The sequence below is a fragment of the Lagenorhynchus albirostris genome, chromosome 10 (genome assembly GCF_949774975.1).
Source record: "Lagenorhynchus albirostris chromosome 10, mLagAlb1.1, whole genome shotgun sequence".
Lineage (NCBI taxonomy): Eukaryota > Metazoa > Chordata > Mammalia > Artiodactyla > Delphinidae > Lagenorhynchus > Lagenorhynchus albirostris.
Window position 1 is genome coordinate 74,308,274 of NC_083104.1, and position 23,887 is coordinate 74,332,160.

General features: G+C 47.2%; 1 protein-coding gene and 1 non-coding gene across 5 annotated transcripts in view; one reads left to right on the forward strand and one right to left on the reverse strand.

Moving 5' to 3' along the window:
- CLIC5 (chloride intracellular channel 5) overlaps window positions 1-18,829 on the reverse strand; it is a 110,533-nt gene extending 91,704 nt beyond the window's left edge. For all 4 annotated transcript variants that reach the window (XM_060163041.1, XM_060163040.1, XM_060163039.1 and 1 more), the window contains exon 1: window positions 18,473-18,829. In XM_060163041.1, the coding sequence (XP_060019024.1) occupies window positions 18,473-18,535 (63 nt within the window). In that variant the 5' untranslated portion in view covers window positions 18,536-18,829. The remainder of the gene's footprint in view (window positions 1-18,472) is intronic.
- Window positions 18,830-21,864: 3,035 nt separating this feature from the next.
- Window positions 21,865-21,970, forward strand: LOC132528275 (U6 spliceosomal RNA). The gene has a single exon (XR_009543158.1). It is a non-coding gene; the product is annotated as a U6 spliceosomal RNA (small nuclear RNA).
- The last annotated feature ends 1,917 nt before the right edge of the window (window positions 21,971-23,887 follow it).

Sequence of the window (23,887 nt, forward strand, 5' to 3'; positions counted from 1 at the left end):
AGGAGCTTAATGAGATAGAGTGTGAGGGATTCAACATGGACACTTGACAGCCTGGTCCAATACGGGTATTAATTGAAACTGCTTTTAAGAAGACCTTTAAATTTTTGACTTTTATGGATTTTGCATATACCATCTATTTCCCAAAAGGTATGATCATAGCAAAAAATAATTAACAAGAGGCCTCAGAATAAGGTGGATAAAGGGTAGTGATGCAAGAGAAAATTGGATCCAGAGTCCCAGAGGAGGTGAGGTAAGCCCCTTCCCCTGTCTCGGGCTATTCAAGTCATCAACCACCCTTCGGCAGCATCTGGGGTGCTCACACCTGTAAGTTCCATCCCTCACCCTCACCCTGCCTTGGGTCCCTGACCCAGGGCCCTTGTCCTCCATCTTTTCACGTGCCATGGGAGGCACTGCAACTCCACCCACTGAGGAGGCGCTTGGCAGGTGACTGGTGAAATGAATTGCTGACCCAGCTCATTTTTAACAGGCAGTCTTTCCAGAGGATGACAGGAATGTGGATTATAACATAGATTATCCGCGTTTGGAGACTGTATGCCAGGTCAACTGAAGTGTTTGCAATTTAAAATGAGAATGACAGTTCATGAAAAATCATGAAAGTGAATGCAAATCCTTAGGTGCAGAAAGTGTCAGAAAGAACACGGAATTCAGTCCTGCCCCTGCCACCAATTCAAATTTCTAGGTGAATCTGTTAGAGCATGTGTTACCCCTGATAGGCACACGTGTATGCATGGTGTACATAGGGATGCCCACATCCATGTGTATTTATGTGTCAGCCCATCTGCTGTATATCAGTGTTTCTCAACTCACTTTTTCATTATCACCTCTTCTAAGGAGACTTTTTAGACATTTTTTTCCCTCATTAACCCCCCCATGAAAAGTTAATACCACAGATATACTGTCTATCTGTTGATGTGCTGTGTGTGTATTTGTGCTTTATATATAAGCAGAGTAAGATTTTTCACCCCTCAAGAACCAATTTTATCCCCCTTGGGGAGATATTGCCCCCGTTGAGAATGTGTGGCCTTATACGTTCATCTGTGCACACGTGCAAACACACACACACACGTGCACACCACTAGCCAGCTAGCTAGCGGGCTCCTGGGAGAGAGACCCGCAAAGCACGTTGAGCTCTTAGAGGGGAGGCTCCCCACTGATCACAGCCAAACCAGAGAGCAGCCCTGGTCCAGCGGTTCTTGTAGGAAACAGACACCAGCAATTAGAAAACCGGGGAACTCTAGCCAGTTCTGAAGCTCACTGGGCATGACCTGGTTTCCGGATCTTCAGAGTTGGGAGAGATTTTATAGGCCACACAAGCAGAAGACATTTAATTGTTTATAAAAAGAAAATACCCAAATTCTAATTTTTGCATTGCCCTTGCAAACTACTATGTTCAAATGCCTATTTTAAAGTAAGTGAACAAAACACATTTTGGACCAAAAGAACCATCAGCATATTTATCATTTCACAGATCTGGTCATCAGGGCAGGCAAGATTTTATTGAACAGTCAACCAGTCAATCCCTGAAAAACTCATTAAGTATCTGTCAAATGTTTAGTTCTGTGCAAAGACTTGCAGGGGCTGTGGAAGTAAAGGTCAATGTCTTCAAATGTCTAATAGCCCAGTTTTGTTGTAACTTAAACCAGGTATAATATCTGAGGGGTAAGGAGGCTCTCGGGAATTATTGTAACCTGTTTCCACCCAGTGAAAAGGCTTTACTTTGGTGGTACGAAAGGGGGTGAGGAGGGAGGAGAAAAAACTCACAGTGTGATCTGCTTGACCCCAGTCTTTCCCCCAGTGAGTCAGACGCTCCACATTCATAGCAAGAACTACATAGGAACCTGGATCTACGTTTCCGTCAGTCTCCAATAAAATCACCCCAAAGAATTTACTGAAGTTATAAAAGAAATATTTGGTGTTAAATATCCTAACAGGACAGTCTAAGCACTCAAACTAGGTATTATAATTAATATCGTAGGATCAGTAAGACTTAAAAGAAGATTCTGTTGCACAATTCTTTCTAAGGAAATACTGATAAGGTAGCAAACCACAGGATTCACTGTAGCTAATTTAAGCAGAAAAGGAAATGGGCTGGAAAGTCCATTTCTGGCTTCTGCCTTGAAGAAGCAGGGCCCAGAAGAAGGACGTTCAGATGGTGCTGGGTCACCACAAAGTAGGACAAATGTCCCCTGTATGCGTCAATATTGAAATCAGTTGAAAATACTCTCCAAAATATAAACATGTGAATAGTGAGCAGAAGTTCCCTTTGTTATTACTTTGTTGGCATCGAAAGAACCAGTGTCCTGCCAGATCACTGTATCTGAGACTGCTGAAAAGAAAAGACCTTGAATTTGAGGAAACAAGGCATACACAGACATACACACACAGATGCACGGACACACACACACAGACACACACATGCAGACACAGACACATGCAGACACACATACAGATACACACAGAGACATACACAGACACACACACAAACACACATAATGAAACTGGCCAATGCAAAAGTTAATCAAAATAAGTCAACGTAGCCAGAGACCATAAGTGGATGCCATGAATTTATATAATTTGAATTGAGGCCAGGATCTAACAGGCCCAGGAATGTAGTTCCATCTATTTCATAGTTGAAGAATTCCCCAGAGAGGCCAAGTGTCTTGGTCAAGGGCCCAGGGGAGTCAAGGACATAAACCACTCCAAGTGTTTACTGTTAGGAATGTTTGCCTTATAAGACAACATTCTCCTTTCTCAGAAAATCTACCTCTTGCGGCAGATTATGAGGCCTCACAGATTGGCTTGCCTGTTTGAATCGCTTACCTATCTCATGTGGGTACAAAACTGGTTGGGAAATGCAGTCATTATTGTATTTTTACCCAGTGACGTTCCTGGACAAACCCCCTAGCGACTCCCCATTGCCAGGTGGCTGTGTCCCAGCACACAGATGTCAGGGCACTGCCCAGAGAAGCAGCATGTGTCAGCAGCACGGGGCTTGGTGGAAGGCGGGCCAAGCAGAAAATGTCAAGGGGATCGTTTGACAGAACGACACCCCAAGTGCAGGGCATGAGAGAAAACTCATGCTGCCAGGAGCGGGGAATGAGTTCTGTTCACACACTGCTCTCCCACACAAGGACTTGAGTCCACAGCCACAGAAACCTTTTCCTGGGTCTGGTAACAAAGTCTAGAGCCTCAGTTTCCATGAACATTTCATCCCGTGCAGAACAGGAATATTACTAATTTGGATTCACCCAGGAACATTCTCTAAGAAATGCAGAATGCTTCATCTTACAGCTCCACTCTGGGGTGGTCAGATCTCAGTGCTTAGTGGCAAGGACAGTGACAGGTGAGTATAGGCACCTCCACAGAAAGCAGCCCCTCCAACCTCAGCACATGACAGCAAAGGCTAAGACCTTTGCTCTGGGTAAGCTGTAACACCACGGTCAGTTCATTTCCTTGTCAGCTGGGCCCCTTGGACAGGGGTCAGCCCAACACCTGCTTTTGTAAATAAAGTTTTATTAGAACACAAGCATGCCCATCATCTATGTATTGTCTATGGCTGCTTTCTTGCTACAGCAACAGAGTTTGGTAGCTGTGACAGAGACTGTGTGGACTTCAAGGCCGAAAATCTTTACTATGTGACCCTTTATGGAAAAAGTTTGCTGACCTCAATCTAGGTTATGGGAGCACGAAAACCCCTCACCAAGTAGATAGTAAACTGCTTGAGAGGGTCCTTTTGGAATCTCCCACCAGGCCTCCCACAATGCTCAGTACACAGTAGAATCCATCCAAGAATCAACTTGCGAGCTGAAAGGGACCTCAGATATCATTTCATCCAATCCTCTTATTTTAGAGATGAAGAAACTCAAACGACCAGTCCACAATCCTAGAGTGGCAGGAAGCAGTAGCAAACAGCAACTTTCCTGAATTCCACTGTATTGCTATGTTCCCCAGTAAATACTCATTAAATAAGGAATAAATGCAAAGATACATATGGATCTATATAGCAATATCATTAGTTGAGCATATGGTATATGCTAAACACCATATGAATATAGGCATTTCTGTCTTGGACCTCAAACCTTGGGAGAAGAGTGTATACATAAAAAGTTTATATGTATATTATATATTATGTATAATATAAATATGATAATATATGTATGTCTGTGTGTGTGTGTGTGTGTGTGTGTATAAAGCAATAATAAAATGATGGTGCACATGCTCCCTTGTAGGAAACAGCCAGCCATGAGGAAAGGCTCCATCTAATCTGTGAGTTCACAGTAACCATGTCAGTTGGATACTGTCCTCCTTGCTTGAACCCAACAAAAGGAAATCAGCACGAGCCCAGGGGGCAGAACCATGGCACGAGCTGACAGCTGTCTTCCATCCCTGGCCTCTTTTCCCAGATCCTCGTAGACCATCCTCCCCCCACATTACAAGTCCTTCATCATCGAGGGGCATCTGATAGCCGCTCCTTTGCCCTCCTTAGCTGATGTCTGATCACACATCGGGAGGTACTCCTTCACCCCAAAGCGTTAACCCGTCAGACCTTCCCTCCAAGGACCCTTTATCTCCACTCAGGAATGAAAGGTGCCTCACCCTTGATAATGTAGTTCTTGGCACACAAGTCGAAAAATGTTTTCTGAAGAGCATCAGGCCTAGATAGGCTCCAATTGCCCTTTACGATGACCTAAGGTGGGAGCGGGGCCAGAGGGATAGGCCTTGGGCTTTCTCCAGTGGTGCCCTTGCTCTCCTGGTCAAGAGCAGCGCCCGGGGTCCTGATGGAGAACAGAAGGTCCTTCACCACCTGGTCCTCCAGAACCTGCCCTGGCAGCAGGTCTGTTGCGGGGAGAGGTGGATGGCCTCATCACCCTTCTTTGCCTCAGCTTAGCCGGGAGTATCCCCTCACACCCTGCCCCTGAACTGAACCCCAAACCCTTATCTGCCTATGCCACAAAGCTCAGCTCAGTGCCTTCCTAATACCAGGTGCCCTTGCTTCCAGCCTTGTATGTGCCCTTGGGTCCCAGTCCTCCTGCATACCCAGTGGATGCCCTGCCCACCCCTCCACCCCAGACTGCAAGTTCTGCCCAGCCCTGACTGTGTCTGCCTTGTGTACCTTATTCCCTTCCAGACCAGGGGCTGGGCACCTGCTCGACCTCATGCAAAAGCTGCCACGTGGAAGAGTGCGTTGCAAGCACGTCTGACTTGAATTTTGTTATTTTTCATTACTAACATATGTTACAAGATGTGGTTTTGTAGTCAGTCAGACCTAGCTTTGAATCCTAACTCTACTACTTTCCATGGGACCCCAAGTTAAGCTCTAACTTTTCCAAGCCCTAGATTTCCCATCTGTAAATCAGTCACAAGGTACCCACCCCATGGCATGTCTGCCTCAGGGATACTGAATTAAATGGAGTGGTGAGCACAATGTCTAGTGCATAGGAGATGCTCAAAAAATTGAATTTATTATAAAAGCCTCCCACCGCTTTGCTACCTTTGACTATGCCATGTGTCTCAGAATGATTCAGAAAGGGCCTAGCATCTGTGAGGCTGGGCCCCCATAAAGTGAACCACAGCCAATAGCTCTATTCTCCCTGCTGACTTCAGTCTGCTGTGTGTGGCAATATAATAGCCTACCCTCTCTGGGCCTCCACGTCCTCTTAACAAAAGCATCACCAGGCTCCTCAGAAGCTGCTGGAATCCCGTGAGGACTCAATGGAACCCACTGAATTCCAGAAGTAACACTGTTAAATTTATTTTGATGTATTATTTTTCATCCTTAGAGGGCCCTGGCAAGTTGTCTGTAATTATTTTTATTGTAGGACTCTATCGTCCCTCTTTAAATGAGTCTAGTTCTTAGTAATGGAGTAGGGGCAGAGTAAGTGGAATAAACACAGGTTTCCTTCAAGCCAAGGGTTCCATCCTTGCAAAGATGAGTTTCAAAGCCTACCCTAGAATCCTGAGGCACTTTGGCCAATGGCCATCTCTCGGCAAGGGGATGGGGTCCGCTTTGGGTAGCTACCCCCAGGTCGCACAGCAAGCATGACCTCTACTCCTGGCCTGAAAGATAGCAAGCTCAGTACACAAGCTGTTCTCCTCGTCTCTCTCTGCCCCTCCTTCGGATCCTCTTCTGCCTGCATCCTGACCTGATAAAGCAATCCCAGGCAATGAACGTGGCAGTGGGGGTTACAGTGTCCAGGTATAGCCCATCTGGGTAATACTCACATTTTAAAAAGGACCTCTGGGGGACAGGCCTTAAAGCAAAGAGGCCGAGCAAAGGGTGGGAACTGATTGACATCCAAGTGTGGGAACTGATTGACAGTGGTAGAGAAATAGGAAGAAGACTTGAGAACAGGTGGGTCTCTAGGCGGCTCTACCTTCCATGTCTGGTCATCGCCTGGTTTGCCTAAGTGTAGAGATCTGACGTGGCCTTGGACTATTTGTGGTCACCTATGGAGAACTAAGGAAAGGCGAAGCCTTGGGCACCCCACTCTAGCTGGCCATTTAAAAAAATGTCTCTTCACTCAGCACGAGCACTTCCTCTTCACGGGGCTGGGAGGGTCTGGGTGCAATGAGAAAGCAGAGAGCACAGATCCCATTGCCTGGGGCTGGGGGCCAAAGCCTAGTCCTACCGTGTCCTAGCTCTGTGGCCTTGGACAGTGGACTCGGTCTCTCTGAGCTTCACTTTCCTCATCTGTAACTTGGGAGTAATAATAGGACCCACCCATAGAATTCAAGGAGCTAAATAAGCAAGGCATTCAGACCAGCACAGGGCCATGGCTATGCTTATTTAGTTTCCAAACGTATTCTCTGACTTCGGAAAGTGCAGAGACACTCATGGGACCAAAGAGGACTGGGGAATGAGGGGTGATTTTTCTACTTCATAAGTCAGGTCAGCTCCCCTCTGTTTATCTCACCTTATTTCCCCTGACATCCCCCCACCCATCAATTCCCGACATTTTCCACTTCAAGTGCATTATATTCCGGGGATAGGGGTGAACAGCTGTGCAGAAAACACGAGCCCATGACTGTTTTTTAACTCCAAAGGCCATGGAGCAGGTTCTAAAGACAAGGGTCAATATTTAAGATGATTGGAATATAATGTACATTGAGGTGACCCGGGAGCAGCTGGAAGACCCACTGCCCCTCAGATTTCTCTCCAGTGCGTGTCACGGTCCTTCACATTCCCACTGTCAGACTCACTTCTCTGGGTTCAGGGTATCCACATGGGCCCTTGTTAAGTCATGGGCAGTGTTCCCATAATGCACTGTGCATCAGAATCCCTGGGGCACTAGTTAATTACAGATGCCCGGGACCTCCTCCCCACAAGACTCTGATTCCTAAGTGTGTGCCGGAATTCGTAAAGCGTCCCAGGTAGATCATGTGATCGTGCGAGGCTGGGACATCCTGTGCTGGTTGAGGTCACTCAAGTCTGGGGTCAGGATCTCCAGGTTTCTCCCTCAGCTTGTGCAGAAGAAACCAGAGAACAGGCCCCAGAAAGTCTTCTTGTCTGTCATGAGGATTAAACCTCTTCCTTCCTCCAAGGGACTGTGTGAGGATAAAATCAGATGAGACTCGAAAATGCTTCCGAAACTGTACGGACACATAAGGAACCGTTTTAAGGGAGTACAGGAAATCAGGCTGGGAAAGGGAATGCAGGCCTGGTTAGAGTGTCCCCAGTGTCAGGTAGAAGCAGGGGAACTCGATCTAGCAGGTAGAGGAGTGGCTATGACAAAGAGAGTATTCCAGGAAGATTAAGCTCATTGTATCAAACATGGCAGACAGGAGAAGAGAGAGGCTGTCGGCAGGATGCCGTCCTAGGGAGTGATGAGATGACACAGTGGTAGGAAACAAGGAAATAAATCATTTCTACGGTAGAGACTGGTTTGTTGTTTGTCAAACCTGCTTCCGCTTTTCCTGAAAACACAGCTCAATGACACTTGAGCTCTGGACTATGGAAAGAGGCTGGAAGTGACTGGGCTGCTTCCAGGCACGGACCATGCACACTTTCCATGTGGTCCTCCGCCTCTTCCCCATGACGCTCCATCCTTCCCCCTGTGCTGGTCGAATGCAGAGTCCAGCAGAGGAGTTGGCAGCCTTAGGGAGTGGCAGGACCACAGGGCAGATGGAGCCAGAAGAAGGAAGATCGTTCACCAAACCCTCCACTGAGCTATCGTGGGAACAAGGTGATGGGTGCCTACTGACCAATACAATGCCCTACACTTAAACAAGGAAAACTCTCGTTTACAAAGGTTCATGTTTCTGATTTTATTTGACCCTTATAATAATCCCACCAGACAGCTAACACCTCTGACGTACTCCTAAAGTACTCCAAGGAGGAGAGGTCACGTAACCTTCCCCACGTGGCATCCTTCTCTCCCGAAAGCCCTGTGGTCCAGCCCTGCTCAGAACCCTTTATCTCCACAGGAAAAATCTGAGGCATTTGTGATAAAGGACCACAGACATATGGCTCCTTTGGTTTCCAAGGCGAAAAAACAAAGACAGAGTGGATGCTAGATTTTATGATATGACTACAAAACGCCACAGAATCCAAATGTGAGAATGAATAAAAGGCAGGTGAGATTGCCCCTCCCTGCAACCACCCACCTGCTGTGTTTCCTGGGTCTCTGCTCCCTGTCAGCTTTGGGAAACACAGGTGGGCAGTGAGGGGAGAAGAGCCTTGGGCTGAGTCAAGAAGTCTTTATCTGCTGTCATGCCAACCTCCCAAACTGAGTTTTTAAGCAACAGTAACTGGGACGTGGTTTTCACTTCCTCTGCGCTCTAGGTAATGGGTTCGCGGTTGGCGTCCATTCACTACACACCCTCCCCTCCTTCACCTTTTGTGTTATCTCCAGTCTGATACTTGAGTCTTCCCCACTTAGCCTAGAATAATGATAAACTGAAGTGGAAAGCATCACCTTGAGCTCCGTAGAGTCTGGTATAGGGTATAGGGTAACCAGCACCAAACTTCTACACACCACAGCCTGGGGGTCACCCGGGACACAGTGTGATGAACTCCACTTCAGAATACCTCTCCTTAGATACAAAGGGGCCAGGCACGCCACGTTCAGATTATTAAGCACTTTCCTCGCTTTTAAAATATAATTGCCCCACAAGCAGGAGGTAACACATGCGATCTTCTGCATTTTAAATAAAAGCCCAAATCGCTCAGTTTGCCTCACGATCTGACCCAAATTTATATATCTGTCTGCCTTTCCCACATCCCTTCACACGCTTTGCCAAAGAACAGTAGAATGCTTAGTTCTTCTAGACGCTTCCTGACACTCCTTGCCTCTACAAGCCATCGTCCATACGATGGTTTCCTCCGTCTGGGACATCATGTTTATTTCCTACCGCTCTGCTTCTTCATCACCTTTGCTAAATCCTGCTGGGCCTCATTCCTCCCTCTCAAATGGACATTTCCTAAAGCACAGTCCTTACCTCTTTACCCCTTCTCCAAGCTCCCTTGTCCGAATCCATGCCTTCAACGGTGGTAGGAAGGAAACACAAGTTCAAATCCACGCCCCTAGCCTGACCTTTACCTCTTTGTTAGCTCTGGTTTTCCAGCACCCCAGTGGCCATCTGCCCTCCACTAGCAGGCCATCACCTCAAACAGAACAGTTCTAAAACCAGAAGATTAGTCTCATTACCAACAACTCCCTTCCTCGCGGCTCTATTTCTATCCTAGATCCGCAGGGTTTCCAGGTTTAAAAGGAACCAGAAAGCTGAAGCTCAATTCGTTCATCTGCACTCCATCCATTCACAACAGCCTGGACAACAGTGGCCAGGCCCACCAATAGCATCACCATTCCAGACCTGGAAACCAGTCTCTCCAGAGGTGAACTGACCATGAACCTGAACTCGGGCCTCCCTCCTGTGTTTGCACAGGCTTCTTCCGAGGCCTGTGCTCGTTCTGTACCCACGTCACTCCTCCCCAGCAGGCTCCTCCTTTCAGCTCCAGCTTGGGCTCACGGTGGCCTCCCCGCAGCAAACACTGGAGGAGCCTCCTCCCCGGCCTCTGCTGCAAGGCCCTCCTTCTTCATAATCACCGTGAACACAGTCATAAGAGCAAAGGCAGAAACAGCAGCAGCTCACGTGTCATCTCGCTTCTCTTCCTTAAACCCATATAGCAGGTAACCGGAAATGTGAGACTGTGAATTTATCTGACAAGAGGGGGTCAGACCAGAAAAAAAAGAAAGAAAGAAAGAAAAAAAAGAAGCCATGGAGGGCTTCCCTGGTGGCGCAGTGGTTGAGAGTCTGCCTGCCGATGCAGGGGACGCGGGTTCGTGCCCCGGTCCGGGAGGATCCCACATGCCGTGGAGCAGCTGGGCCCGTGAGCCATGGCCGCTGAGCCTGCGCGTCCGGAGCCTGTGCTCCAGAACGGGAGAGGCCACGGCAGTGAGAGGCCCGCGTACCGCAAAAAAAAAAAAAAAAAAAAGAAAGAAAGAAAGAAAAAAAAGAGGGGGTCAGACCAGATGACTTCTAAGAGGCTTTTCCCAATCAGAAATTCTATGATTTTATGACTGTGGAGCCCATCTTACAGAAGAGGAAGCTTGGCCTTAAAGAAAGCCACACAACCAATATGTAGCAGAGCCAGACCTGGAATCCAGGTTTTCTTACTTTTAATTCATTAATCTTCCCACCACATCGTGCAAAATAGCATAGGAACCATTCTAACGAAGCAGGGACCAAATCAAGCTCCTACCCTGGGTAGAACCCTCTGGTAACTCCCCATTACTTACCAGGGGACAAAAACCACTTACCTGCCATTCAAAACCCCTTCCCACTGCTGTGTTTCTATCTTATTTCCAACTGTGGCCCTCCATATACCACTCCCTTCAGCCAACCTCGTATACCCACTGGGCCCAGCACATCCTCATCTCCATACTGTTTCTGGACCTGACATGCTTGCCCACTCCTAGTAACTCAGTGACTCTCGTCACTCTTCAGAGCACAACTCAGGCCCCACCTCCTCGCAGACTAGACCTGGAGACCTCATTTGAGCCACATGGGTCCTTTCACCGGCTCCCCTCATTTCATTTCCTACCACTCACGGGGCATGATGTTGACATTTTTACCCCTCAGCTGCAAGTTCATGGGCTGCTGAGACCCCATCTTCTTTGATCTCCCCTCCCTGATTTCAGCTTTCACTGAGCCTGGCACAGAGTAGGTGGCTCCATAAACATGCTTGTTAATTGGTTAATTGATCGATGGATTGTTTTTAATCTCTTAACTCCCTACATTTCTTATCTTACTAATATTTCCTTCATGCCCAGCTTTTTAAATTACTTGTCACACCTATATCGTAAAAAAATTACAAAGGAAGAAAAGCAAGTGTAAAAGAAAGGTCAAAAGCATTCCTGGGCTTCCCTGGTGGCACAGTGGTTGAGAGTCCGCCTGTCGATGCAGGGGACGCGGGTTCGTGCCCCGGTCCGGGAGGATCCCACGTGCCGCGGAGCGGCTGGGCCCGTGAGCCACGGCCGCTGAGCCTGCGCGTCCGGAGCCTGTGCTCCGCAAGGGGAGAGGCCACAACAGTGAGAGGCCCACGTACTGCCAAAAAAAAAAAAAAGCATTCCTTTCTTCCCTTTTCTGGTTTATTTAGGGTCAATCTGGGGTGATTCATGCTAATAAGCATATCTGCCTCAGCCTCCTCCATCCCAGGAAATGCACACTTCCAGTGGGGAGTCGACTTTCTCTTGCCCTTTGGATCCTCCACTGGGTAGGTTCAACCCTATTTACCCATGATCTAGGCCAGTGGTTCTCAATCTTTGATGAATCCCAGGATCACCCAGGGGTAGATGCCTGGGACTCAACCCCACCTCCTCAATGTGAATCTCTGGGGACAGGGCTGGGCAAGTCCACATGAAAAAGCTTTGCGGTGACTTTTTCATTCCCCAAAGGTTGTGCGCCAGTGGCCTAGCCATTGTTCACCATAAGCGCTGCAATAAACATAACTCAAAGAAACTTCCCGTGCTAACAGAGCTAGAGGGGACTTTGTTTTAGAGGTTAAAAACTCCATTTCTTTTTACCAGAAAGAATTCACTTTAGTTCTGACAGCAGATTATCTATCTTATTTATCCTTAAAGCACTTCACATCTCAGAACTAAGATACTCCTTGAATAAATATATGAGTGTGCAAAGTAGATTCTCACTCAGGGAGCTGGCAGAGACACTTCCTTGGTAGTTGGAGCTGACCCCTCACAAGCAGCGTCAGATCTAAGATGCCCCGGGGTGGAGACACACCTTCAGGAAGCCCATGCTTTAAACACTTCGCCTCTTCACTATTTCTGGTCTTCCAGCTTCGATGAAAAAGACAACTGAGAATGTCTCCCGGGTAACAGTTTTTAAAGGTACCAGATATTGAGAGTCTATTATGTTTTTCCTATAGTCCAGATAGATAATACATGTAAATGTGTGTGTGTGTTTTCTAGGAGAGTAACCATGGCTAGGCAGAGCTTGAAGTTTGCAAGCAAGTGAGAAAATCTACCAGGGGTCCTCTTGGAACTAAAGGACCTGGACTCCAGAGCCTTCTCCTTATTGAAGGGTCAAAGTTGTAGCACCTACAGATGAGCCTGGGAGGCCCCACCTGGCATCCAGTGACAAGAAGGGGATAAAACCCCGGAAGTATCATCCCCATGGAGCTGAAAGGGGAGGGGCACCCCCAGTGGTTTGATGCACCCTGGTCCAGCCCCTCGAGCTATGTGGGAGCAACTACAGGAGGAATCAACATCCCTTGAGTTGGAAGAACCCACCCATTGGTCAGAGATCTGCACTCTCCCTGTGGTTACATTACTTCAGACAGTGGCCTGTGGGGGACTCCAGTTCCTGAAGCAGCAGCCCTGTGGGAGGCGATCAGATCCAGAGACAGCTGCCCTGTGGCTCGGGCTCCCAGCGGCCTTTGTCCCGGCTCCAGCAACGAGGCAGCACAACATAGGACTGAGTGTCTGAGTTCTGGGACACATCAAGGAAGGGACAATCAAAGGCTTGGCTTCTCACTTTTGGGGCTATTCTGGGCCTGCAGAGGAGGCTTTACTTAGACCCCAGATTCATACACAGCTCATTCAGTGCTCACACCCACCCCAGCAAATAGGTATTGCCATTATCAGTACTGCACTGGTAAGAAAACTGTGGCCCAGAGAGGTCAAGCAGCCTGTCCTAGCTCACACAGCAGATGATCCTCAGTCTGACACCGAAAACTGCACTTTTCTACTACACCTCCTGTCACCACTCACATGAGCCCAGCATCTGGAATCTCAAAAGGAACCAAGAATGGAAAGCTTTTGACCTGACCGTCTAAATTGATGGGCTCTTTGCCCTGGGTGGAGAGAGCCACCAAACACGCAGAGAAACAGTACAAGTCGGCAGGGAGGCAGGACCTGACACCACTGGCTTGTGGGCTTTAGCATCTTGAGACCCTCAGTCCTCACTCCCACCCCCTGCCAGGGAACCTGGGACGTGTATGAGTCGCCCTTTGACACTAGCACTCCCATGGGTGTGTTACCAGGTAAGGATGCACTCGCTGACACAGCAGGGCAGATGAACTGGTGTATTGGATTATTGACCGAAGGTCAAAACCAGGAGGTAGTGGGAAAGAAACACAGTGGCATAATGTGATCAAAGGAGCTTCAAAACCTGATAAACCCATGCTTGGGCAGGCGACCAGGCAGCCAGTAGGCAGCTGGGGTCTGAGAGGCAGCACAACAAGATTTGATCCTGTCTGTTCTGGAAGTCAGATGACCACACCACGGGTCACCACGTCTTGACTGGCGCTCTGCACCACTGTCAGAGCCTTCCGGATCACTCAGTAAATGAAAAGACTAGTCATTTCCATCAGACAAACAGCAGGACTCCGTTCTGTTTCCCCCAGGCTGAATTGATGATCATTTACTAGACCGACCCCATGCACGGATTGTTCTGGAGTCCTGCGGATACGGCTTTACAGTCCGTCAGCATCTGTTCACGGAGCACCGGTTGGCTGCAAGCTCTCTATCAACAATGCTCCTGATCGGGATGATCACGATGCCCAGAGGCTGTTAGAAGTTCTAGACGTTCATCTGCACTAACAGGGCCGCCTAGTTCAGCTGTGGCAAAGCTGACTGCCTCGGGACCCGCCTCTGATGAGGACTCAGTGGCTCTCCACCAGAGCTGCACGCCGAAGTCACCTGGGGGTGTGATAAAAAATACCACTTCTGGGTCCCACCCACAGAAACTCTGCTGTAATTGACCTGGGGAGCAGCCTGGCATCAGGAGTTTTAAAATCTCCCCCAAATGATTTGAATATGTAGCCAAAGTTGAGAACCACTGGTTTCTGTTGAAACTCACACCCTTGGCCCCAAGAGACACTTGCTGCCAACTGGTGCACCATCATCACTTCACTTTGGTGGCTTTCTACCTCCGGGGTCTAGGGGTGGCACCGGGGGTGAGGGAGTCGACACAGATGGAGATCTAACTACGCAGCGCATCCTGTATTTGTCTTCCCAAATCACTTTCTGTTTTGCTTTTATTTCCGTGCTCTTTTTTCTTTCAATAAACTACACTCACTGCCACTATCAACTCTAACCTGTTGTCCTCCCTTTGTGATCAAAGTCCCAGCTGCGTATGATCTCACTTATTCTCAAAATAACCCTGTGAGTGAGGAATCAGCCAGGCCATTGTTCTCTAAGGCAAATCAGGAACCTGCAGATCAAGAAAGGTTCTATCTGCCATGGAGCTCATATCCTTATCGAAGTCAGTGTGTTCATGGCAATTTCCAATTTACAAAATGCTTTCCTCTACTTGTTCCTGTGGCATCCTCACAGCCAGTCTGTGCGGGAGGTATTTTCATAACCAGGGTGGCCACATGTCCTGCACAACATCGGTGACACCTGTTCCTAACCATTGGTAGCACCTCCTTTCTCTCTCAGAAGTGTCTTGGTTTGGACAGTTCAAGATACAGGCACCTTATTTGTAACCACCCTCTTGTTTTAAGAGGGGTGTATTGGGACTCATACACTTGTTCATACACTCTGAACTTGTTCAGAGTCACTCGACAAATGAGAGGCAGAGACAAGATCTGAACCCAGGTCTCTGTCTCCTCTTCCCCATCCACATTAGTTGGGAAATGAGAATCAGAGCTGACCTCCTCAAACCTTTGTGATCTCTTAAACATCCCCATTAGAAAGTTCCCTGGACGGGAGAGACTTGGAGTACAGAGCAGGACTGGGCAGGAGCGTTGACAGCGTTTTATGACCACATTATAATGGACTAGTAAGTTGCCAGGAAGTGTCCTCTTGGAAGCACTTGAAAGCCTGACTTGGCAAAAGAAGGTGCAAGACCTGACATATGGGTGTTTGGAAAAGAGTAAGAAATTTAGAGTCTAAACTGCTAGCTGAGGACTGGGTCTGAACGCTCTTTACTGCCATCTACTTCTGGGCATTTCTCATACGCTCACTGAGCACCTCAGTTCTTCAACCATAAAACGGGACAAATCATCGTCCTTAGTTCCTGAGGTTGTTACAGGGAGAGCAAACGGCCGCTTGCCAAGTGCTCTGACAGCATCACGTCTCAAGAGGTCCCTGGGAGCCACATTTACTTGTTGACATCACTTTTCCTGAGTGAACCAAGGCTCACGAACAAGGATGCTGGGGATCTGATGAGATAAGGTATTTGAATGCGCTCCTTAAGTCCTAAAACGCTGCCATTTAGTATTATTATTAGCAGCGGCAGTAGTAACAGATGATTATCAATTGATGTGGCACAGAATCGTATGTCCTTGAAACTCTCTGGATTACGGAGGTTTTGAATGACACACCCAGGGGACAGGCCAGGTTCGGGGGGGAGGGTGTCCCCTTCTGTTGAAGATGACCACATCACAACTCTTAACTGGGTGAGGCAAGCCTGCCTGGGAGGCTTCCTAGAAGCCAACCCGCTGGGCCTGCAGAGATTACCTCGGATACCTGAGCCCTTCAACAAGAAGGACTTTCTCGGGCTTCCTTGGTGGCGCAGTGGTTGAGAATCTGCCTGCTAATGCAGGGGACACGGGTTCGAGCCCTGGTCTGGGAGGAGCCCACATGCCGCGGAGCAACTAGGCCCGTGAGCCACAACTACTGAGCCTGCGCGTCTGGAGCCTGTGCTCCGCAACAAGAGAGACCACCATAGTGAGAGGCCCGCACACCGCGACGAAGGGTGGCCCCCGCTTGCCACAACTAGAGAAAGCCCTCGCACAGAAACGAAGACCCAACACAGCCAAAAATAAATTAATTAATTAATAAACTCCTACCCCCAACATCTTCTTTAAAAAAAAAAAAGAAGGACCTTCTTCTGATGGGAATCATACAGCTAAGAGACACGGCAAACTATGGAAATGCCTGATTCTATAAATCAGGACATTGCTTCTCTAACACGAAACCGTTCAAAGCCTGGGCAGTGTCTTTATTTTCACAATTCTTTTCAGCCTTTACTTGTCCCTGTAAATGATAACTACTGACCAGAAGCTCAAAAGGGGGGTGGGGGAATCAAAAGAGCTTTCCTATCTGATTTTTTTGTTCCCTCATCAATCTGGTTTCTGCGCTGACCAAGAAGGCCTGCCTGGCTCTCATGGGTTCCTTTCCTTTAGGGAAAAAAAAGCAAATGACAACACGGGTACTTTAGAATTCTTGCGGGCACTGGGGGCTGCGAAGTGAGCTTTCTACACAAATGGAGAAACCCTCCAAGCTGCCAGCATGAAATTCAGAAGGTGCAGGTAGAATGGTCTTCTCACCTAGGAGCGGGGCAAAGGGCTCCTTTGGCTCTAAAAGAGTCAATTTGTGTTTCAAATATCTTTCAGGAACTTGACACCGTGAAACTACCTGCTCCCAAGGAATCTGAGAAAGTCCTAGAATAGCTTTCCTCAAGAAGAACAGCAAGGCTCCTTGCTCAGTAAAAGCTCTCCGTATTCACTCCCTAGACCGCAGGCTTGGACGCTGGGGGTCAGGGCAGACCTGCGGGGCCCTGGGTCCAACACTGCCCAGCCTGGGAGGACATGATCTCTTTCATTACCTGGTCTGCCAGAGAGCCTAGAAATCCTCCCAGAGGGGTCCCAGAAACCAAATGAGGGAGACAGAAGCCTCATTTGGGGGGAGAGAAACAGGCTGAGGAAAGTAAGTCTCGCTAAAAAACAAATGTAATATCTATGGATAATTTTGAAAAATAACTCTCCAAAATGAAAAAATCCAGCCGAAAAAATTTAACAGAGCTTCGTGGTGGGCTGGACCGACTGAGACAGAGCAATTTCCAAGTGTAAGTCACAGCTGCTTTACTATTATTTAGGTGACAAAAGGTACCAAAAACCAAAAGGTCATATAGATCTTATACTTTCTGTGAAACTCTATTTGTTTAATTAGTTTGTATTAGATAAGGATCCTTTGGCCAAAACAAATTTAAAAGACGTGTATATTCCCCATCCCTGGGGAATATATATGCCTTTTAAATTCAGCCAGGAGGCCCCTGACAGGCACCAAGCTCTCTTCCCTTCTCAGTTACCTGTATATGTCTAGGGAAACTGCATTCTGAGGGATTTTCCCTTTTGTGAAAGGTCTCTGCGCTCAGGCAGCCAGCCGACGCCCCCTCCCCCAAGTTCTGGCGACTCTGCACCGCCCCGGAGGCAACTTCCCTGCGCCTCAGGTTTCCCCGCTTCTGCTGCACGAAGACCTATCAAATGTTTCTTTCTTATTACGCTCGAGGACCGGGAGACGCTGCCTCGGCCTCCATCCTTCCCCCTCCAGGTTGCAAAGGAAGTGCAGCAGGTTTGGATGTTAGCCCGTCTCTGCCCAGGGAGCAAGGCAACTTAATTTAAGTTTTTCCCCTGTGCCCCTTCCTCCCAGTCTGCCCCAGGTTACCCTTAGCCTTTCCTGCTACAACCCCGCGGAAGCATAATTATGACAATTACAATAATATGGGCGAGTGGAGTGTTTGGTTTCTGCTTTGCCGGTCACAGAGCAAGAAAACGTCTGTTTCCTTTTGCTTTTCTTTTAATAGCACTGAGTAAAAGAGAAAAGGGGGATTTTAAGAAATGTTATTTTTGCTTTGCCAAAGGTCATATTATTAGTAATGCTTTCTTTTCTCCCTCTTCCTTCCCCTCGCCCCGCAACTTTAGAAGAAAGCTTCAGGGGTCCAGCCAGGTTCCTGCCATCTCCCTGCACCTGGAGATGCCCTTCAGGGCAGGCCAAAATCGCGCCGGGGTAGGGTGACGGCTGGTCTTGCGGCGGGTTTGACAAACTGCCTAGCAGACTCTCCGAGAAGACAGCCACCTGCCAGACTGCACCTGACTCCATCCCTCCTGGGAGCCCCGAAGCAACAGAAAGGCCACCCAAGGGACCGTCAGGGCTGGGCTGCGCTCCCTGGGGAAGGTCCGCGTCCCAGAGCGCTCAGCGCCTGGGCACGTGAGCCGCGAGCCTGGAGGCGCGGCAGGTGCTGCGGCGCCGGGACGCCGACCTACCTTCACGAAGAGTTCGATCTCGGGGTCCCTGTCGTCCCCGTTAGCCGTCGCCGCGTCCGTCATGCCGTCGGCGCCCGGGGCCAGCGTCCCGGGCCGGGGAGGCGCCACCTCTGCGGCGCCCGGGCCAGCGCTCCAGCTCCTGCCGCTGCTGCTGCCCGGCTGGGCCCCCTGCGGAGGGAGTTTATTTCCTTTAATCTATTTCTCCAGCCGGTGACAGCGGTGCCTGAGAGATCGGTGTCCCGGGCGATCGCACGGAAAGGAGAGAAGCCAGCAGGGGACAGGGGGCGGCGAGGGAGAAAGGTGGGCTCAGGGATGGCCGGCAGGTCCTGAGAGCAACAAGTGCCGCGCGCTGAGAGGTGTCACCGGATCCGCGCCCGGCAGCGATCCCGCGGTCGCCGCCCGCGCCCAAAATAGCCGGCGCCGCGGGGCGGGGTCAGCCCCGGCGGGCGGGAGGGGCTCCCCGCGAGCGCGGCCCCCGCCCCGCACCCCAGGCCCTGCGGGGCGCGTGCAGACCGGCCGGGCGGCACCGCCACTGGGGTAGGAGGATGCCCTGAGAAAGGTAAAGGGGGATGGGAGTGGGGGGATGGAGAGGATGAGAGAAGAGAAGAGAACAGAACAGAAGAGAAGAGAGAGAAAGGGAAGATGGCTTTAAGCTTTACGTTCATTAACGAAGCATCAGTTCCTCCAAGTTACTCTCCTAGCAGCGTTACCCACGAGGAAAGCCCCTTCTTGCCTTAGGGATGCTCAGAGTGGGGAGAGGCTGCGGGTAGCGCGGAAGAGAACGGAAGGACCCTGAAAACCATGCATTCGCCATCCTCGTGCTGGATCAATAGAGTAGGGCTGGAGGCAGGGGGAGGCAGGGATGGGCAGGGGGTGATGTGTAACCTTCTGGGCTGTTTTTCTTCCTCTTCCTTTCATTTTGTCTTTTGCATTCCCTTCTTTTTTCTTTCTTTTCTATTCTTATTTTACTTATTTTCTCTCTTTTTTGTTTTTTTGTTTGTTTGTTTAGTGAAGGATAATACACGCATGGGGCAAAAAATGCATATATTGTAAGTGGACAGTTAAATAAGTTTTCACAAGCTGAACCCATCCATGAAACCAGCACCAGATGAAGAGGTAAAATGTTAGCTACCCGCCCAGAAGCTCATTTTGATCTCTCCTCTCTAGCTCTCCTCCCTCTCCAAGGCTCTCACCCACCTGGGGTGAGACTTGTAACAGCACAGGGTAGTTTTGCCTGGAATCTTATAATAAACGTAGTATATTCTCCTCCGTGCCTGGCTTCCTTTGCTCACCAGCACGTTGGTGAGATTCATCCATTCTGCTGTGTGTAGTTGGAAACCACCCATTTTTATTGCCGTAATTTATTTATCGATTCTTCTGTTGATGGACATCTGCATAGTTTCCAGTTAATGACTACCATGGGGCTGCTATGAACATTCTATAAAAATCCTTTCACGATACGTGGACACTTTTCTGTTGCCTATATACTCAGGAATGGAATTGCTTGGTTCTAGACTATTAGAATGTTCTTGAATAAACATTGCTATGGGGCTTCCCTGGTGGCGCAGTGGTTGAGAGTCTGCCTGCCGACGCAGGGGACGCGGGTTCGTGCCCTAGTCGGGGAAGATCCCACATGCCGCGGAGCGGCTGCGCCTGTGAGCCGTGGCCGCTGGGCCTGCGCGTCCGGAGCCTGTGCTCTGCAACGGGAGAGGCCACAACAGTGAGAGGCCCGCGTACCGCAAAGAAAAAAAAAAAAATTTGCCAGACAGTTTTCCAAAGTGGCTGTACCAGTTTACATTCCCAAACTCCATTTCTTTTAAAAAAGGTGCTAAGTCTTTTGCATCTGGAATCTGGTCAACTTCTATTTGTGTTCTTTGCCTTCTCTTTAGCTGCTCTTGTCTGTGCTCTTTCTTGCCTTACTTACAGATATATATTTGTTCCACAGCTTTCTAAGAAAAAAAAGTAATCACTTAATAAAAATAAGTAACAGTACTTATTAGGTACCAGGCAAAAAAATGCTAAGCACTCTCCATGTCTTAACTTATTTAATCTTTACAGATAGTGTTAGTGTCCCAATTTTACAAGTGGGGAAAGTGAGGCATAGAGTTATTTAAGTAACTTGCCCCAGTCATGCAGCTAGGAAATGGAGGAATCAGGATTTGAACTCAGACAGACTAAACCCATGCTTTTAACGACTCTACTAACTGCCTCTCTCAAACTTCAGGCACACTGGGTAAGGCACTTTGGGGAAACAAAGGCACTGCCCTGGTCTTAATGTAGATTAAAATCTATTTCAGGAGAATAGTCTCGTGAGAGGAAGACTAGGGCTGCCACACATGGCACGTGGAGGGGCTGCATAAGTCAGCACCTGGAGAGATTATTCACCACAGTTGGAGTGGCCAGAAAGAAAGACCTCCTAGAGCAGAAGGCACTACAGCTGAACCTTCCTGAATAGTCAGGCATCTGATAGGCAGAGAAAATGGCAAGGTATCCTGACCGCCCTTTATGGCAGGCTGTTTCCCCATAAACTCCAAGGGCAAATGTCTCCTATTCACTGAAGAAAGCAGTCACCAAGCCTAACTTGCAACCCTCATGGTACACTATAGCTTCATCAAGGTGAGGCTTAATTGCTCTCCTCCTCTTTGGTTTCTGGCTTACATCACCAAAGCCTTTAGAGAAGCAGTCACCTTCATAGCTGTACATTCCAAACCAATGACCTCATACTCCGGGAAGGACAAGGTTACAGAGGGAGACTGCTACGTTCACTGCATGCCGCACAGACTCATCACTTTCCTGCTCTGGACAGTGGACAATATTCACAATAGCAATGTGAAAGAGGTAAATAAAATTATATGCCAAAGTGCCTTTGAGGGTTTTTTTTTTCTTTTTTGAATGAAAGATGCTTTACACATGTGATTATTTTCTTGGCTATGAGCTAAACAATGTGTGGTATGACCTCTACTTTCCCTAATCCCAAACCTGGCAGAGTTAGCTTTTATGTCATCTTCTCCAAAGATCTACCACTTACTGAAAAAAGGAACAGTTCCCTTTAATTTCTAGATAATACCTCCCATTTGGACATCTCTGCAGATAACTGATAGTTTTGATCTTATAAACTTTCATTTTGCAAAACAAAATTCTTCTTTGGTTATAAAATATTTCTGTGCATATTTCTAGTTTTTATTTCCACATTCTGTTTTAGTTCATGATAAAAAAGACCTTATTTTGTACCCTTTCATGTCAAAGCATAATTGGTTAAGCAATTCTAGCTTTCTTCAGAGAAAAACACTTCCCTGATCATATAGATGGTACTTCTAATAATCATAGTTTCACAAACTTGTTGCAAGTTTTGGATAAATGCTTATTAGGAAAGCACTTCAAAAACATATCCAGTGCTCACTTTAGCAGCACATATACTAAAATTAGAACAATACAGCAAAGATTAGAATGGCCCCAACGAAAGGATGACATGCGCATCCGTGCAACACCCATATTTTTGTATGATCGTTGAAATAAGAAATTATAACATATGTGATTGGATTTTCAATATATTCAGATTTAATGATATGACATAAAGGGTGAAGGCAAAGGAATTTATATAGCTGTCATGTTTCTATACTTTACTTGAAGTGGTGACCTATGAACTCTAAGCAGATTGAGAAAAGTTAGGTATGTACATGGTAACCACTCCTAAACAACAGCTATAAAAGTTACACAAAGAGATATAGTTAAAAAAAACCAATAGGTAAATTAAAATGTAATGACAAGAAATATTCAAATAATCTAAAAGGGGGAAAAAGAGAGCAAACAGAAAACTAATAAACGGCACATTACAGAATCTCACTTCAAACATGATGATATAGATAAAGTAAAAAGATGAGGAAAAATGCCATGCAAATGCTAATCAAAAGAAAGTTAGGCACCATATTAACACCAAACAAAACAGACTCCAGAAAAAGGAAATCATCATGAATAAAGAGATGGGTATTACATAATGTTAAAAGAGCCAACTCATCAAGAAGCTATAACAACCCCAAATGTGTATGTACCTAATAACAGAGCTACAACATACATGAAGCAAAAGTGATAGAACTGAAAGAAGAAAAAGACAAATATGCAATTACATTTGGAGACTGCAGCACTCCTTTGTTAGAAATTGATAGCACAAGAAGACAAAAAAATCAGCAAGAGTATAGAAGACATAAGTAATACTATCAAACAATTTGATCTAATAAACATTTATACAATATCCCACCCAAACAACAGAATACACACTATTTGCAAGTACACACAGAACATTCACCAAAATAGACACACGGAACGTTCACCAAAATAGACAAAAATAGACCATATTCTGGGTTACACAATAAACCTTATTATTTTTAAAAGAATGAAATCATACAACATATATTCTCTGACTATAACAGAATCAATTAGACCAATAATAAAGATATATGGAAAACCCCTAAATGTCTGGCAATTAAGCAATACAGTTTAAGAAATTCACTTGTTAACAAAGAGGCCTCAAGGATAATTAGAAAATATTTTGAACTAAATACAAATGAACAGAGAACATACAGAGATGCAGCTAATGCAGCCCCTAGGAAGAAATTTATGTGTAAAGTGTTCCTTTTAGAAAAGAATAAAGGTCTCAAATCAATAACCTAAGCTTCCACCTTAAAAAAATTAGAAAAAGAAGAGCCAGTAAACACAAAGCAAGAAGAAGGAGTAAAATAATAAATATAAGCACAGAAATTAATGAAATTGAAAAAAAGATAAAACAATGGAGGAAATCAATGAAACCAGAAACTGGTTCTTATAAAACATCAATAAAATTAATAAACTTCTCACTATATTTACAAGAGAAAAAGAATATATCATCATGAAACAAAGATGATCCTTATAAGGAAATTTTCCAAAAATGTTCACCTTACACAGTACCAGAGTATATCACTTAGTTGTAGGCTCTGACTTTTATGTACCTAATGGTATTTAGTTGAATCTGCTCATTCTGCCCAAGGTAGCTATTTATATAGGAATCAGGTTGTTCAACCCTTACATTCTCTGCAGAGGATCTCTTGGACAAGCTCAAGGGCTTCAGGTTCAAGTTGAGGAGACTGGCAGATTTTGATGACAGCTGCAGAAGCACCAGTCATATTGTGTCTCTGAAGGAGGGTCAAGGGAGGGTAGACACAGAGAGATGAGGGCTTCCACCTGCATGAGGTCACAGGTCGGGCCCTGAGGAGGACGGGGTGGGTTGCTAATTCTATTCCTTCATAAACTAATGTGCTCTTGGGCGTGCTCAACATCGCCAGTGATCTCTGTCCTAGTAGCAACCTGCCTACTTGTGCTCAGCAAAGGGAGAGGCCAGGGAGTAGGCTGGACTGAAGCCAGGGGTCCTTGTCAACAACTGTC